At 58.9% G+C, this 17,597-nt stretch overlaps 1 protein-coding gene across 3 annotated transcripts in view; it reads left to right on the top strand.

The window, feature by feature from the left end:
* SEMA3F (semaphorin 3F) overlaps positions 1 to 16,992 on the top strand; it is a 28,797-nt gene extending 11,805 nt beyond the window's left edge. Inside the window, exons 3-19 of one of the 3 annotated variants that reach the window (XM_031470369.2) lie at positions 5,929 to 6,089; positions 6,188 to 6,250; positions 6,362 to 6,481; positions 7,193 to 7,285; positions 8,849 to 8,942; positions 10,270 to 10,389; positions 10,601 to 10,740; positions 10,866 to 10,980; positions 11,123 to 11,192; positions 11,358 to 11,502; positions 12,357 to 12,579; positions 13,194 to 13,282; positions 13,414 to 13,455; positions 13,641 to 13,798; positions 13,984 to 14,051; positions 14,302 to 14,435; positions 15,108 to 16,992. In XM_031470369.2, coding sequence (XP_031326229.1) covers positions 5,929 to 6,089; positions 6,188 to 6,250; positions 6,362 to 6,481; positions 7,193 to 7,285; positions 8,849 to 8,942; positions 10,270 to 10,389; positions 10,601 to 10,740; positions 10,866 to 10,980; positions 11,123 to 11,192; positions 11,358 to 11,502; positions 12,357 to 12,579; positions 13,194 to 13,282; positions 13,414 to 13,455; positions 13,641 to 13,798; positions 13,984 to 14,051; positions 14,302 to 14,435; positions 15,108 to 15,518 — 2,246 coding nt within the window. In that variant the 3' untranslated portion in view covers positions 15,519 to 16,992. The remainder of the gene's footprint in view (positions 1 to 5,928; positions 6,090 to 6,187; positions 6,251 to 6,361; positions 6,482 to 7,192; positions 7,286 to 8,848; positions 8,943 to 10,269; positions 10,390 to 10,600; positions 10,741 to 10,865; positions 10,981 to 11,122; positions 11,193 to 11,357; positions 11,503 to 12,356; positions 12,580 to 13,193; positions 13,283 to 13,413; positions 13,456 to 13,640; positions 13,799 to 13,983; positions 14,052 to 14,301; positions 14,436 to 15,107) is intronic. The other 2 variants (XM_031470373.2, XM_031470370.2) reach the window with 2 other exon arrangements.
* The last annotated feature ends 605 nt before the right edge of the window (positions 16,993 to 17,597 follow it).

Here is a 17,597-nt window from a genome sequence, read left to right as displayed (position 1 = left end):
GGGAGGAGGGGCAGGCCCCCAGTCCTGTGGAACTGGAGGCCCTGATCCACTCTCCCCACCTGAGAAATGGATCAGTACCATCCTCCCCTCAGGACCCACCCCTCTTACCACCCCTTCCCACTTCTTGGGGCACATTCCAGTGTAAGCTGCTTGCCTGGCTCAGGCCCCCTCCCCCCACCCCATGCACAGGGGCCACCCTGCTCCTTCAAGCCAGCTGTCTTGACCACACTGTGCCTTCTCCAAGCTGGGCTGCTAGAGCTCTGAACATTGTTGCCTGGCTGCTGGATGCCCAAAGCTGTCCTCACAGGCAGCCGTGCACATTAGGGTCCACGTAGGACCTCCTGGCACCCTGAGCCACCAGGCCAGACCTAGAACCATCAGGCACCATGGGGCCCTGGGGGTGGGCAGGGACCAATGGAGGCATCTAGGCCGGAGGGCCCCCTACCTGCTGGTCGAAAGTCACTCGACATCCTTAGAGGGGAGAGGTGTAGAACTGCTAGTATCCTCCTGGCATGTGTGCCAGGAAGTGACCTTGCTGCCCTTTCCCTCCTAGCTTCTCCTAGGTCGGGATGAGCTGTGCCCTCAGCCTGTCTCCTCCTGGGCGGAGCAGGTGGGCGCTGGGGCGGAACGGGCGTGGGAACAGCATGCCTGGGCCTACTGGCTCCAGGCCCCAGGCCCCAGCCCCCAGCCCCCAAAATGGGAGGGAAGCCTGCAGCAGAGCTTGGCCCAGCTGGGCTGCTCCAGCTTGGCTCCAGCTTGGTGTTTACTGAACAGCTGGGATGTTTACAGTAGCCCTTAAGAGGGGCCCCTTGTTTCAGAGGATTTCCCATCTTGAGGGTCCCACTGGGGACTCTTCTGACCTCACCACCTCCCCGCACCCCTGGGATAGGCATGTCAGGGAGGCAGGAATTACAACTATCTCCACCCTCTCCTGGCCTGGGCCAGTGTCCTGGTGCCTGCCCCTCCACCCTGCACTCTGGCTTTGGGTCCCTCTCCCCTGGGGGAAGCGACCTTCCCAGGGAGTGGCAGCTCTAAGTGGTGAAATACGGTAACTGGATCCCCAGTTCAGACATTTAAATTAAATTCAATCAGAGCCGTTATTGAATATAAACACGCAGAGTCATTTACATGTTAATTATGTTGAATGGACTACGAGGCCATAATTAGTTGCTAATTGGGTGAGAGCTGCTGTAATTGGTTTTGTTGGCTTCGACCTGGCTCACCTGCCTGGGGGGAAGGGGGGCGAGTGTGGATGGCTTCTAGGGAGGCCTCTGGGTCTCTAATCTGGAGAGCTTGGCCCAGGGATGGGATTAGAGAGGACAGATTTTGAGGGGCTTGGGACCAGAGGAACCTGGAGGTTCCCCTACAGGGAGAAGGCAGCTTAAGCCCCAGGCAAAACCCTGGGTCTGGCTTCTAGGGGTTCCCATCCAGAACATCCCCGGTAGTGGGAGGAGGGATTGGAGAGTCAGCACCTGGATCCGCAGCGACAGCTTCTCTTGCCCAGCCCCATGTGGGACCTGGACAGAAACAAATGGTAAATGCCCAGGAGAGGATCCATGGGAGCACGAGGCAGATGTCACCCTAGTATGTCCCTGCAGATGCTGGGGCCCTGGGTTGGCCTGGCCAGGATTGGGGTCTTTGTATTGGGATATGAGTGAGGTGGATGTGCTGAGGAAAAAGAAAGGTGCGTGCAAAGGCTTTGGGGCTGCCCTGCCCCCAGCTCAGCTTGGCTGGGGCTCCAGGGTTGCAAGGCTGTGGCCAGGGGCTGAGGCCTTCCGGCTGGCCGCTCATTAAAAGAGGATTAGGCCAGGAGCCAGGGGGCCAGCCCAGCCCCCGGGCCTTCCTCTGGGGCCCCTCACAGCTTGGGGGAGTGATGAAGGGGCTGGGGGCCACCCTTCCTGAGAGCCCACATGGTGTCCAGGAGGGATTGTCTGGCCCCTGCCACTTCTGCTGCTGCCCCTGCTGCCATCTCCTGTCCTCCTGGTTTCCGTCCTCAGAAGGGCAGGAGGATGAATTGCTGACAAAGACCCTGGCCAGCACGCCTGCCCCTCACCCCAACCTCATTTCTCTTCAGCTTAGGGATTAGGGCTGCACCAGCCCACATAAGGTCAGAGGTCAGGGCTGGGCTGCAGGGACCTGTCTATCACCCCCCAGAACCCAAGCACAGCCAGGGGAGGTGACACTGTCAGTCAGAGCCTGCTGCTTTGTGGGGCTATAACCAAGGGGGCGGGGTACCCATCTCTGCTCTGAGACCCCCCTGTTTGCTGCAGCCCCTGCCTCACTAGCAATAGACCTGGTGTCCTAGAGACGGGCAGTAGGGGTCAGGGGCCGCTCACTTGGGGTCTGCGGGTGAGGGCTGCGGACACGCCTCCTCAGTGCTATCCTCGTCCACCGCCTCCTTTAAAGTAAGGCATCATCAGCTGCTTCCCAGAGAGAAGGAAACAGAGACCCCCAGGATTAAGCCTCCTATGCACTGAGAAAGTCCCTGCCTCTGGACCTTTGCCAGGCCTTCTGGGCCAGGACCCCAAGTGTCTAATGGCCATGGGAGAGTGCTTGAGGCTGGGAACGGCTGCGGAAATGAGGTGTCTGATGCCAGAAAAGGCTCTTCCTTCCCAATGACGGGAAAAGCCTTCCCGGATGTCACCCCACCCAACCTGTGCCCAGCCTGGGTGAAGGCATGGGGGTGGGGAGCCCTTCCCTGGAGCATCATCGAGGCACACCACCCTCCCTCCCCAAGGTCAAAGCTTATCCAGACTTGAATCCTTGATACCCACAGAGCCTTTGGTTGTGCCCCAGCTCCTCTCTCAGTATTGTCCTGGGTTCGGAGAGGGGTGACGCTCCTGCTATCAGACCTGGGCCTGGAACAAGTGGAACAGAGGTAGGGACTGGCCTAAGGACACAAGCAGCCTGGGTCCATGTCAGCTCCCTCACATACACTGATGCCCCCTCAGGCCCCAGGTCCCCTTGGCCCAAGTCACTGCTCCTTAGTGGGACTGGGGACCCCAGGCTCTAGCCCTGCTGGCTGGCAGCGCTCCAGGGGTCAGAGCAGGATATCCAGGGCTACTTGACCACCTCCTGCCCTGACCCAGGCTTCTTTGAGGAATGAAGGCCTCCAGTTCCTTTGCCCTGTGGCAAGGCGGGGAGAGAGAGGACAGGACACTGTTTCACCCCTCACCCTGTGACCTGAGGTGAGCACCACTTGGCCCTGGGCCTGTCTTCCTGTCTGGAGCTGGGGGTGCAAGGCTGTCTTCCCTACAATCTGGCATGAGGGCGATGAGCACTCCCTGACCCCAACTGCCAGAAGCCCACACCAGAGCCAAAAATTCCTGACCCTTGGTCCCACCCCTTCCCCACCCACACAGCCTTATGGGGGTTCCACCCCCCTCGCAGTTTCCACAGTGACCAAAACATCACGTCCTGTGACAACGGAGCCATTGACGCCATATCCCGTGGCCACTGGGCGGGGTCCCAAGGGTCCTGAGTCATGTGCCCCATCGATGGAGGACTAGTCACTTTCCGGCCTTGGCCCTCCTGGCAGGCAGTCCCCACCACCAGGACTGGCTTTTCTGGGACCTGCCCCTCCTTCAGCCCAGAAGGCCACAGACCTGGGTGGGAATCCACTCTCCATGCACTCTGACATGTCACTTCCCTTCCCTGTGCCTCTCCATCCTCATCTGTAAATTGGATATTGTGAGCACAGGACTTTGCCCGTAATAGGTACCTGATGACCAAGTGATTCCAACTTCTGCCCAGGGTACAGGGGGCATGTAGGGTTGAAAGGTGGGATGTCAGATCAAGGCTGGTCTCCTGCTCCACATGGAAGTCTGTTTGTTCATTTGCTGAGTGATCTCTCTCCTGCCTTTCTCATGGCGCTGGAGTGCTGGGGCTTTGAACTCAGGAGGAGGACTTGGACTTGGGGCTCTGGCACTGGGCGTTATGGCACTGCAGAGGGGAAGGTTCCACTTTATAGGGGCCCAAGCCTGGGCAGAGATGGAGGGTAGGGATTATGGCTAGTTGCATCCCTGGGGCTAGATGTTCAGAGTTTGCCCCCACCTCAGGTGCCTGTGTCTAAAGGTGTCCACTTGAACTTCACCTCCCTCCCCTCCATTACCCCTCGAATGCCCCCTAGTTCAGCAGGACGAGTAAGGGCACATCCAAGGCCATGCCCCCAGCCAGGGTATAAATAACGCCTGGCGGGCTGTCCCCGCCTGGGGGTGCTCCGCTGGCAGCCCCACTTCCTCTCTGGCCACTTCCTGGCCCTGGGGGTGGGGGAGTGTTTACTTTCCTGTTGTCACTATGACTGGGTGGCCAGGCGGGGGACTCCGAGTGGCCCAACAACAGGTGCAAGACAGGTGCCCAGGCTACCCTGTCCAGGACTTCAGAGGCACCGCCGGACAGGCAGGCAAGGCCTTAGCCAGGCAGGGATCGGCCCTTTGATCCCTTGGCGTCCCTGCGTCCCAGCGGTTGGCCAAGGTCATCACCTGTATTCTCTTGTTGCCATAGTCAGGGCTGAGCAGGGCGAGGCCTTTGCGTGCCCTGCCCCGCCCTCAGACGTGAGCTCTGGGTCGGCTGTGGGAGTCCCCTGGCTCCCAGCCCACCTCACACGCCCATCTCAGCACATCCTGGAGTTCCCGTCAAAGCTGCTCTCAGGCGCAGCCTCCCCAGCTCTATTCCAGGGTTGCAGCGCACAGCAGGGTTCAGGGTCAGCCAGGCCAGTCAGAGACAGCTGCCTGAGTAGAGGGTGGCCTTGACTGGTGGTATGGGGCCACCTGCTGGTTCCACCTTTAGGCAGCATCTAGGGCTCTCAGTGACCTCAGATCCCAGCAGTTCTCCTTCTCCAGGCCTCCCCTTGATTGTCCTACCTGTGAAGTGGGTTACCAGCTTTGGGGCAGGGAGGCGGGGCATGTATGATCTGATGTAGGACATGTGTGTGCTTGTGTGTATACCTGGGCCCTGTGCATATGTACAGACTCTTCTGTGTGCTGCCATCTCAAGCCTTCTATGCCGGTGAATATTCATCACCCTTATTAACAATATCCTCTCCTGAAGAGCTAAAAATAGCTAGGGGTAGGTGGAGGAGGGGCTTGCCAAGGGGACCCCTCAGCACTCCCCCTCCCAGAGGAAGTTTCCCAAGTTTTCTGGAGTCCTATGCTGTCATTGGCCTCTCACTAGCCAAGTTTCCTCCTGTCCTTCATCCCCAGGAAGGACTCAAGCAGAAGGGAACCAGGACTCAGCTGAACCCTGTCCCCAGCCCCAGGAACACTGCAGCATTAGGGAGAGGGGCCTCTTTCCTGGGAAAGACTTCCTGGCTGGTTCAAAGTTACCTGAGGATCCCACCACTGGCAGCCCTGTGGGGTATGGGGGAAGCCCAACGTCTGTTGGACAGTTTGGCTCCAGCAGGGCTTTTCAGTGTCCTGGTGAACCCGCTTCGGGCGAGGTGGGGTCCTTGCTGTGCGCCAGGCTTGCCCTCTGTCTGGTGGGCAGCTGGGGTGAGGACATGGCACTCTGGCTCTGTGCCAGCGTCCTGGCTGCACCTGCCCCACCCCTCTGCCCATTAACCCTTTTAGGCCCTTGTGGGAAGCTGGCCCCACCCTGAGCTTGGGAGCATTAACCCCTATCCAAGCAGAGTCTTTGATGTCATCACGTGCCCTGGCCTGCACCCCCTGCCCTTTCACTGGGACCCGGAGACTGACTGGGCTGCTGATGAATCAGGGCCCTGGCTTTGGGTGTGGTTCCTTCCCTGGCCTGCCCACCTGTCCCACTTTCTTCTCCCAGGATGTCATGGACTAGAGAGGGAGCCAAGTAGGCCCTGGAGGGGAAGGTGGGGGTGTAAGAGGACCATGTGGTGGGGGTCCCCTCTCCATGAAAGCAGGGTATGGCTGGATGGTCTCCAAGTGCCCTCACTGCTGCCCTGCCCTCCGCCCACAGAGCTTAAGGCTACAGGCACGGCCCACTTCTTTAACTTTCTGCTCAACACGACGGACTACCGAATCCTGCTCAAGGACGAGGACCACGACCGCATGTACGTGGGCAGCAAGGACTACGTGCTGTCCCTGGACCTGCACGACATCAACCGGGAGCCCCTCATTGTAAGAGGGAGCCCAGATGTGGGGCAGGGGGTGAGGGACACGGGCCCCAGGGCTTGGGGCTCTGTCCAGCAGTGCCCTCTGACCCCCATATCTGGCAGATCCATTGGGCAGCCTCCCCACAGCGCATCGAGGAGTGCGTACTGTCAGGCAAGGATGGCAATGTGAGTGCAGTGGGAGCCACAGGTGAAGGGGGTGGGGGAATGGGGACCCCAGGAAGGCAGTAGGGCCAGGCAGGCATCTGGGCATTTCCTTGGCTTTCCCTCTGGTCCCAGGGTGAGTGCGGGAATTTCGTCAGGCTCATCCAGCCCTGGAACCGAACACACCTGTACGTGTGTGGGACAGGCGCCTACAACCCCATGTGCACCTATGTAAACCGCGGCCGCCGGGCCCAGGTAAGCCCTCCTCCCTCGGCTCTGTGCTGCCCCCACTGGTAGCTACCTTCCAGGGTTCTGATGGGAGAATGGGCTTGAGCCCCAGCCCTGCCACTTCTCAGCCCTGTGACCTTGGGTGAGTGACTTCTTTCACCTCTCAGAGCCTCAGTTTCCTCACATGAAAATGGGGCTAATAGCTACCTTTCTCACAGGTCGGTGTGAGGAGGAGGCAGTGAACTCACGTTCCCAAAGCTCTTAGCCCTGGGCCTGGCATGTAGTAAGCGCTCGCTCCATACGTTGCAACAGTTCCCTTGGCTATGCCTGTGGACCGTGCCCCTGCAGCCAAGCCAGAGGGCCTGGCCGGGGCCTCAGCGTCAGGAGGCTGGACACCTGGGTCAGCTTCTGCTACACGGCTGGAGGGAGAGCTGCCCTTTCCTCAGCTCTGCCCCGCCCTGCCCGCTTCTGCCCTTCTCCATTTCCATGTGGGCATGTGTGTGCGCTGGTGTGACCTTGTAGGGCATGTGTGAGAGCGATTGGACCTCAGGGGCCCAGGTGTGTGCAGGCGTGCACCAGCTGTGGGTATGTGTTCACACACAGGTGCGTCTATGTACTCTGGGGGCCCATGTGCTCCTGTGTGTTCCTGGCATGTGTGGTGTGAGAGGCTGGCAGCCCGAGCCCGCTCCCCCAGCCCCTGCCACCCCTGCCTCTAACCCCTATTCCTCGTCTTCTCAGGCCACACCCTGGACTCAGATGCAGGTGGTCAGAGGCCGAGGCAGCAGAGCCACGGATGGTGCCCTCCACCCGACGCCCACAGCCCCACGCCAGGTGGGCCTCATCCCTCCAGGCCCTTGCCAGGCAGCACTGCCTCTGAACTGAACTCACCCTAGGCCTGGCCTCCCAGGAACCTGCACCCCAGGCCAGTCTCCCCAGGGTCTTCCGACTGTCTCTGTGCATCCCTCCACCCCTTCCCCTGCAGTGCCCTCAGACTCTGAAGGCATTCCCGGTTGGATTCATGTCAGCCTCAGTGTGACCCCTGCAGGCAAGAAATCACGAAGCCACCAGGTGGGGAAGACAGGAGCCCTGGGGACAGCCATGCCCTCAGGACACTTGTGTGTAGACATGTGTGAGCACACACCAACACACGCTTTGGCACAAGTGCTCTCCAACCCACATGTTATTTAGCACCCAGAGTGGGAACCTGGCTGTCAGGTGTCCACGCCCCATGCCTCCCCTGGGTCACGAGTTAACACAGGGTCCTGCACACTCCCATGCTTGGAGCTCTCTTCCCCAAGGGTGGGAAGGGCAGAGCTGCGTGTCTACCAGATATGACCTGGGACAGGGCCGAGGGAGCCTGAGTTGGGGAGGGAGGTGGCTGGGGCTGGGCCGGGGCGGGCAGGGTGGCCGGGGCTGCCGATGAGTGATAGAGCAAGTGGTCACTTGAGCTTGCGTGTCTGCTGCAGGGAGTGCTGAAAGGTGGGACCACTCAGACTCTGTATGTGTGCGTCCAGGGTGTGAACAGTGGGTCCCGTGTGTTGGCAGTGATGTGTGCCGAGCTGTGTGTGCAGCCCCATGTGTGCAGGAAGTCGTGTGCAGAGTGTAACTGGAATCAGGCCTGTGTATACCTTACCATCACCATCCCTGCCACCTGCTGCCACCTTCTTCTTGCCTCTGTGCCTCTCTCCTTTCCCTCCCTTTCCCTTCTCATGAGCTTGTCCTGGTCCCAGTGCCTTCACCAAGCATCTTCACCTTCCTCCTAGCATCTTCAGGGCTGGGCTGGGAGGATAGGGGGCTTTGTGAATTCCGTGTGGTCTGGGCTGGACCCCTCAACTCCTGGCTCCCTGCGGAGACACGTGGAGCTGGGGGCTCTGTTGGGGAATGGAAAGAAGGCCCTGGCCTATTAATCTGTCCTGAGGACCACAGGTAGGGCACAAAGCCCAACAACACAATAACTCAGAGCCCTCTGGCCCGGTGGGGCCTAATGGCAAAGAACAGGACCCCCAGCCCTTGGCCAGTACCCCCTACCCTGGTCAGGTTGGCAACTCCTTTGTGCTCAAAGAATTGTGCCTCTGTGGCCCAAGGGGGCCCTGGCCAGAGTCTTCCTGAGCCAGTTGGTGTGGAGGGGCTTCAGTCCCTATAAACCCACCCCATGTCCCTCTCATGGTCCCCAAAGCAGAGCCCTCTGAGACCTGGACCAGGAAGTACCTCCTTTGGAACCTGCAGTGCGACCCTCCCCTGGAAACCTGGCTAGACAGAGTTAAAACCCAAGGAGAGCTGGGGAGTGAAGCAGGGTGTCCCTGGGGGCTCACTCTCCGCCTGGGAGCCTGGTGCCCCAGCTCTTCCTGGCTGTGGGATGGTTTGGACAATGCTGAGCCCCTCTCTGCCCTGCAGGATTACATCTTCTACCTGGAGCCTGAGAGACTCGAGTCAGGGAAGGGCAAGTGTCCGTACGACCCCAAGCTGGACACAGCCTCGGCCCTCATCAGTGAGTGCCCCCACCCTACCCTGGTTCTACTGCCTAAAGGTGTGGCCACTGCCTCTACAGTGGGGAGTGTGGCACCACTTACCCCAGTGCAGAGACCATGAGATCACCGTCTCTGAACCCTCTGCAATGTGCCCCCACCTGACAAGGGGAGGGGTACAGACCAGACCCCAGTGTGAGCTGAGGGGCAGAGACGAGGTGCTATAAGCCTCCATCCAGACCCTCAGATGGGGGAGGGCTTGGGGGCCCAGATTCTACCCCGAAATCCACAGTGTGCTCCATGCAAAGGCCAGAACTGTCCAGGCCAGAGGCCGCCTGGAAGAGAAGAACGGCTGAGTCTGCACTGGGGGGTGATGTAAGGGGTGGTCCCATTGCATGTTCTTGGATTGTCTGGGGGGCTGGGAGAGGCCCACAAGGAAGCACCAGTGGAGAGTCCTGGCCCTGTGGCCAACTTGGGGAATTTGTTTCTGGTCTGGCCAAGTGTCTGGGAGAGTCGGGAGAATGTTCTCTGGGGAGGAGTCCTGCCTGGGGTCTCAGGAGGAGCTGCTGCCCCTGCCCCAGGTGGGATGAGCCCACTGCTGACCCTGGTCCCTGCACTCTGCCTAGTTTCTGGCTTCCCAACCCAGTCTGCCTCTCAGAGCAGCTGCTGGGCAGTGTGCCACCTCCCAGCCTAGGAAAGGCGGAGGGTGGGCATTATCCTCCCTGTCTTGGTGAGTGAGGTCCTAGCCTGATGGCAGAGCCCAGGGAGTCTGAAGGGGGAAGACAGGGCCTGCCCTGCTGGAGCCAGTGCAATTGTTAAATTTTCAGATATTTTGTGGGCCAACTGTTAGACTCAGCTATTATTAAAAAGTAAATTATATAAGTGTACGATTTAATAAGTTACTTGAAAAACAAAGGTAAAAATACTCAAAACTCATTACTTCCTAATGATTTTACTACATTTTATGGTTATCAGTGTTCTTGAGATTATTGGCATCTGTGGTCTCCACAGGGTAGAAATACTAGACGGTGGTTTTGGCAGCTCTTCCCAACCTCTTTCCGTAGCTCTTCCCAACCTCACTTTCGGTGACCTCAGATTAGTATCTTGAAATCAGCCATGGCAGGAGTATTTACACCACAGAAATTGGCTCTGGCTACTAATCAGAGCCAATTGATGCTAATCCCAGTCCTCCCAGAGCCAGTTGTTCAACGTTTACCAGCACCCCACTGGTGAAAGAGGGTGCCCTGGAGAACCTGAGGGAAAGATGAGACCCTGCCCTGGAAGTCGTCTGTGCTGTGCAGCGACCCTAGCCAAGGGCGTCCCCTGACTGACCCCCTGGGCCACCCGCAGACGAGGAGCTGTACGCGGGCGTGTACATCGACTTCATGGGCACTGACGCAGCCATCTTCCGCACACTTGGAAAGCAGACGGCCATGCGCACCGACCAGTACAACTCCCGGTGGCTCAATGGTGAGTGCAGCCCAGGAGACCTCCGCGGCAGCCTACCTGGGATGCGGCGGGGAGATCATCAAGAAACACTCGTGAGGGGATTTTCGGCCCTTGACGGCTGGGGCGGGAGTAGTTTCTTATCTGAGAAAGAGTTGGGAGTGTTCCTGTATCTGGCTGGGGAAAGAGGCCTTCTCTGGGGAGGCTCGCCCAGCTGACCCCTGCCCACCTGCAGACCCTGCATTCATCCACGCTGAGCTCATCCCGGACAGCGCGGAGCGCAACGACGACAAGCTCTACTTCTTCTTCCGTGAGCGGTCGGCGGAGGCGCCGCAGAACCCCGCCGTGTACGCCCGCATCGGGCGGATCTGCCTGGTACGCACTGGCGGGGCCGCTTGCCACCCTCTCTCCAGGCCCAGTCCTGGCTCTGTTAGCCTGGCGCCAGCTGAGTCTGTGGGGTGAGGGAGCAATTCTGACCTGTCCCTGCCCCCACCCCCTAGAACGATGATGGAGGTCACTGCTGCCTGGTCAACAAGTGGAGCACATTCCTGAAGGCACGGCTGGTCTGCTCCGTGCCTGGTGATGATGGCATCGAGACTCACTTCGACGAGCTCCGTGAGCACCCGGCAGGAGGGAGGAGTCCTGTGGCTATGAGGCGGGATGGCGGCTGGATGGGTGGTCCCCTGGGCAGGAGTGGGCAGGGCCTTGGGGCTCCTGGCCAAGGTACCCTCATAGCACCGTCTCTCTCTGTCCCCAGAGGATGTGTTTGTCCAGCAGACCCAGGATGTGAGGAACCCAGTCATTTATGCTGTCTTTACGTCCTCGGGGTGAGGCTGGGGTCGGGGCGGGCAGTGGTAAGGTGTGGCTGGGTTGGGAGGCTATGACTTGTGCAGGACCCCATCCTGGTGGTGAGCCATGGGTCAGGGCAGGCTGGGGAGGGGCCCTGGGCCAAGGGTCTGCCCTATGCGCAACAGCACCTGCCCTGCCCACAGCTCCGTGTTCCGAGGCTCTGCCGTGTGTGTCTACTCCATGGCTGACATTCGCATGGTCTTCAATGGGCCCTTTGCCCACAAGGAGGGCCCCAACTACCAGTGGATGCCCTTCTCAGGGAAGATGCCCTACCCACGGCCCGGCACGGTGAGGACCTCACTTACTCCCATTTCCCTTTCCCCTCTTACTATGAAGCCTGCCCTAGGTCAGATCCTCTGCAGACCCAGGCCCTATCATCATGGCACTCACAGCCAAGTGGGAGAGGTGGCCTATATACACGTATAAACTCACCAGTTACCCTCAATAAAGCTGCAGTTAGAATAAAGCTCACCAAAAAAACCCTCCATCGTTTACACAGTGTCAGGCTGTGAAAGAACCCAGCTAGGATCCTGAAACAAAGGTGGTGGGCTGGGTGTGGCAGGCTGCTCCCTCTGGGGGTGAAAGTTGTAGGGAAGAGTCTTCAAGGCAAAAGCTGGGAGGCAGGCTGGAAGTGGGGGTGGGTGGGAGCCCCTGCAGCTGTGGGAGACGATTCACCTGATCTTGATGTGACAGGAGCCAGTGCAGGAGTCTAAACAGAGAGCAGCGTGATCTGATCATGTGCCCAGTGTTAAAGGAGCTCAGGGCCTGCAGTCCTGCTGAGTAGGGGTGGGGTGGGGGGAGGGGGCTGGAAGAACAGCTAGAGAGGAAGGAGACAAGTGGGTGGGGATGAGCATCTAGAAAGGCCTTGGTCGGCTCTGCCAAGTGCTGCCACAAGGTCATGGCACATGAGGCCGGGGACATGGCCTTGGGACTTGGCCATGTGAGACCTTGGATCTTGGCTGGAGCAGAACCTGCAGAGAGATTGGACATAGGGCAAGAGTCTGGATGGGGTTTCAGAGGAGCAGAGCATGGGGGCAGGTGAGGACAGACAGACAGACAGATCAGAGACCTCTTCTGAAGTGAATGGGTCCAGCAGGCCCCACCCAGGTGGCCTGGGCCTGACGCTCATCACCTGCCCGCAGTGCCCTGGCGGAACCTTCACACCATCCATGAAGTCCACCAAGGACTACCCTGATGAAGTGATCAACTTCATGCGCAGCCACCCGCTCATGTACCAGGCCGTGTACCCTCTGCAGCGGCGGCCCCTGGTGGTCCGCACAGGCGCTCCCTACCGTCTCACCACTGTCGCCGTGGACCAGGTGGATGCAGCCGATGGGCGCTATGAGGTGCTTTTCCTGGGCACAGGTACCCACTGCTGCTCCCGGCCCCTCCCACGCTGGGCCCACTGGGTGGAGGGTGCTGATCCAGGGGCTGGGACTACCCTGGTCAGGGGTTGGTCGGGGTTGTCAAGGTCAACTCTGCCATCTTTATCCTCTGGAGCTTTCTCTATGACCAGGACAACTGAGAGCAGGGGTGGGGAAACCCCATTCCCACCCCATCCCTGGTGGCCAGGACTGGGTGCCTGGGGACTCATGTGAGCAGGAAAAGGGGGAAGATGGCAGATGCCTCCAGGATACATGTGTCCAAATACTGACACACATGCTCTTGTGTGCACACACCAAGTGCCCCTGCTGCTGTTCAGTAGCCCTCAACACAGGAGAAAACCTCCAGCATCCCGTTCTCAGCTTCCCAGAATGAGGGCCTGGGGTCGGAAGGCTGGACTCTAGCTGAAACTCCCCTTTATCCTGGGCCAGCTCCTCAGACCCCTTCCCCTCTTCTGGGGCAACTCTTCATCCTTGGTGCAGAACTCCTGCTCCACTGCCCCTGGGGGTTTGGGCCCTGGTGGGGGAAGGGGCTGAGGCTGGTGCCCCTTCCCCAGCATCCTCAGCCCTACTGAGGCCTTGCCTGGCCCGTTCCAGACCGCGGGACAGTGCAGAAGGTGATTGTGCTGCCTAAAGATGACCAGGAGATGGAGGAGCTCATGCTAGAGGAGGTGGAGGTCTTCAAGGTGGGTGTGACACCACCCAGTCCTGTCCTCCTCACCCTGGCCTTCCTTGGTACCAGCTCCTGACCTCAGACCTCCTGGTCAGGGCAGAGAGGGGTCCCTAGGGTCATGAGCTGATGCCTATCTTCTTCTAGGACCCAGCACCCGTTAAGACCATGACCATCTCTTCCAAGAGGGTGAGTTTTAGCGAGGTGGGCTGGGGATGGGGATGGAGCCTGCTTCCCCTTGGGGTCATCCCGTTGGCACAGAGGTGGGTTCGCCCTGAGGCACAGAACAGGAAAGGGAGCAGCCTGGCCCAGCTGGCTCCCTAGGAGGGCTGGCTGCGGGGAGGGAACTGACAAGCCCCTACCCCTGCCCACAGCAACAGCTATACGTGGCCTCAGCTGTGGGCGTCACACACCTGAGCCTGCACCGCTGCCAGGCATATGGGGCTGCCTGCGCCGACTGCTGCCTCGCCCGGGACCCCTACTGTGCCTGGGATGGCCAGGCCTGTTCCCGCTACACAGCATCCTCTAAGAGGTGTGGACCCCCAGACCCTTGGAATTTTGGCCAGGGCCCTGTCCTGGAGGTTTGGAAGTGGATGTGATATAACCCTGAGAGACTATGGATGAGATATCCTACCCTGGTGTTTTGAGGGTAGAGGGACCTATGGGGAGGGGGCAAGCTTTCTTTGGAATACTCCTTCAGGAGCTATCTTCATCCAGGCGGAGCCGCCGGCAGGACGTCCGGCATGGGAACCCTATCAGGCAGTGCCGTGGATTCAATTCCAACGGTGAGTGTGCTGTGTCTCACCACTGGGCACTCCTTGGCGTGGAGCTGCCCACGGGCCCCCGCTAGAAGGCTTCTCCCATGGTCCATGGGGGTGAGGGGATGAGAGGGGTCTTGGAGAAGCGATGTCCCTAGCCACCCCCTCATGGCACATCCCTGCCTGTTTGGGTGGGTGTCCCTGTACATGCTCCTTGCCAGCCTGTAGTCTGCCCAGACGCTGGGCTGCTTTCACGCAGAACTCTCTTGCTCCACAGCCAACAAGAACGCTGTGGAGTCTGTGCAGTACGGCGTGGCGGGGAGCGCAGCCTTCCTTGAGTGCCAGCCCCGCTCACCCCAGGCCACTGTTAAGTGGCTGTTCCAGCGAGATCCCAGTGACCGGCGCCGTGAGGTGATTTCCTGTGCCCCGCAGTCCTTACCATGGCTGTGGGAGTCCCTTATACAATAGAAATTCCACGTGGGTGAAAGGTGGTAGAGGAACCCATCTAGGGCAGCCCTCATCCTAAGAAAGGCCTTCCATGCTCCCTTTCCTACATGAAAATCATTTGGGTGAATCCAGTTATATGGAAACTCTGTGAGGTTTTGTAGGCATGCCCATTTATCTGAAAATTCAAATGTGTATTCCATTGGAAGTATATCAGTGTGGTAACATTGTAGGGAAACGTCACATGGGTGAGCTCCAGCACATGGAAATTCTGTGGGGCAGCCCTCATATTATAGAAATACCTCCTAGGCAATCCCTTCTTGTGTGCAAGTTCTGCAAGGGTGTCCCAATATCTATTTATTCTCATTAAATAGAAATTGTGTGTATGCTCCAGAATTCTGTCATTGTACAGAACCCCCTAAGGGTCATTCCTCCCTAAACGGAAGTGCGTGTATTACTCAGATGTTATGTGCCTTATTCAGATGTTATGTGGCAACTTCATGGGGGCTTTTCTTGGTATATGGAAATTCCACATGGGTGCTCCTATATTGGGTGGCCGAAAAGGTGGTCTGATCTGGGAGCTGGCTGGGGCAGCAGGGTGGTCACGCCACCCCTGAGCCCCACTCCCTGCCTCTGCAGATTCGTGCAGAGGACCGCTTCCTGCGCACAGAGCAGGGCTTGCTGCTTCGCGCCCTGCAGCTTGGTGATCGAGGCCTCTACTCCTGTACAGCCACCGAGAACAATTTCAAGCACGTCATCACACGGGTGCAGCTGCATGTCCTGGGCCGAGATGCCGTCCATGCTGCCCTCTTCCCACCGCCAGTTGTGAGCGTCCCACCGCCCCCAGGCGCCGGCCTCCCAACACCCCCTTACCAGGAGCTGGCCCAGCTGCTGGCCCAGCCGGAAGTGGGCCTCATCCACCAGTACTGCCAGGGCTACTGGCGCCACGTGCCTCCCAGCCCCAGGGAGGCCCCAGGGGCACCCAGGCCTCCTGAACCCCAGGACCAGAAAAAGCCCCGGAACCGCCGCCACCACCCGCCGGACACATGAGGCCTGCTGTCTGAGCCCTGCAATGGGCCAGCCTAGCCCTTGTCCCTTTTAATATAAAAGATATATATATATATATAAAATATCTATATTCTATACACACCCTGCCCCTGCAAAGACAGTATTTATTGGTGGGTTGTAAATAGTCTGCCTCAGTGTCAGCATCGTCCAAAACTTAGACCCGTGCTGGTCAGAGATGACAGAAAATGGAGCCCACCTAACCAGCCCCAGCCAGTTGGCAGGGCCAGGCCAGGACCACAGTCCCCAGGCTCAGCTAGGAGTCTACCTGCTCAACAGCCACTGCCGGGATCTGCCGGACACGGGGAGGGAGCGAGCTCTACCTGGATGGGGCACGGACCGGACACCTCTGCCAGTGTGTGCTGTCAGCCTGCGCCGTCGGCATAGACGTGGATGCGAGGACTGTTTTGGAGACTGGGGGTGGGGGGTGGGGGCTCAGATGTACTCAGAGAAGGGAAGATGGGGCCGTCACAGGATGCCAGCCCCTGCCTGGGAGAGGGGCACTCAGTCAAGGCCAGCCCGTTCCTGGGTATTTATTTATTGGGGACAGGAGGAGAGGAGCCCTACCTGGGTGGGGCAGCACCTCCAGTCCCCCTCCCTCCCTGTCTGGCTACTCTACCTCCTCTTTTTGTCTGTGCCACCGTGATGGGACTGGGAGGAGAGCAGAGGGGCCAGGTGTGGGCAGGGCTGAGGGGGAAGGGAGCCATGGTGGAGGCCTGGGGCCAGTAGGGGCTCCCAGGGCTCCCTTCTGCCTACCACTTCAGATGATGGGTGTAAATAGCTCTGAAGGGCAGTTGGGTAGGTGGGTGGGGGCTCCAGGTGGCCCTCTGCTGCCCAGGCCACACCTACCCTGGGGTTCCATCGTGCTAATAAACACTGGCTCTGGGATTAGACTTTGGCTTTCTCCTTGGCAGAGGAGGGAGGATGGGGTTCAGCCCACACCCAAGTTCTGTCTCTTCTGTCCCCTCCCCTGACAATGTGGCCTGGCTACCAGTCCCCCCACGATATCTTCTGCAAGCCCAGCTTCCATTCGCTCATTCAGTGGTTTGATCATTTGTTCACACCACTTTCTCACCTGGCTTTGTGTCCCACAGGGCACTAAGGACTCAGAATTGGCAAGACAAAGCCATAGCCTTCACAGTTCAGTGGCCTCTGCCCTGAGAATCAGCAGAATTCCCATGCTTCCTGCCTCCTCCTAGCCAGCTCTCAGCAGAGGGACCAGCAGGAGCAAATGTCCAGAGGTCAGGAAGACCAGGAGAGGTGGGAGCTGCTAGAGGGGAAGAGGTGGGGCTGAGGGCCCTGGGCCAAATGGAATTTAAGCCCTGGCAGGGGAATTTAAGAGCCGGAAGGCTCATGGATCCATCAGGGCTTAGGGCCATACCTGGCAGGCAAGGGGAACCAGGTGGGGACTGGGAGGCAGTGGAATGGTTCCCTTTTAAATAAACCCAATATGTAGAAACCAGTTTTTTGTTGGTTTAACAAACCTAAGCTCCTGTACCACCCCAAACCTTTGGGCAATGTGTAGGGGGCTTCAGAGACCCCCTCCCAAACCTCTCGGGCCCACTTACAACATAGTTGGAAGGCAGGTAGAGGATGAATGGAACATGAAGTCTCAAAGTGGCACAAATTGTCTGTTGCTCCTGGACAGATACCCCCCACACCCAACAGGGTATATGTTGAAGCCACCAGCTCACGGAGCTGGTATCCACTTCCCACACGTTTAGGGACAGTCTTCAATGCTCAGTATCTGGGGCCCTGGCACCCCTTTGTGGTCTCTTAGGTCGGCAAAAGAGTTGAGTACTAAGGCAGCCAGATTTCCGAGGAGTCCAGCCAGGGGGCTCAGGGAGGCGGGTAGTAAATCTCCAGAGGTGGGAACTCAACACTACATGCTCAGTTGAACCCCTTACAGCAGCACACCCGGCCCCATCTGAACCCACACACAGACCTCAGATCCCAGAGCTGAGTCAGGTGTGCCCTAGAGATACTTGTAGGCAGGTCCCAAAGCCCCACCAGGAGACAGAAGAGCAGAGCAGATGAGCCCCACTCCTCCATGCCCCTGGGAGC

The sequence above is a fragment of the Camelus dromedarius genome, chromosome 17, assembly GCF_036321535.1.
Source record: "Camelus dromedarius isolate mCamDro1 chromosome 17, mCamDro1.pat, whole genome shotgun sequence".
Classification (NCBI taxonomy): domain Eukaryota; kingdom Metazoa; phylum Chordata; class Mammalia; order Artiodactyla; family Camelidae; genus Camelus; species Camelus dromedarius.
The sequence above is the reverse complement of the archived record's forward strand: the minus strand, read 5'-3'. Positions and strand labels throughout refer to the sequence as shown.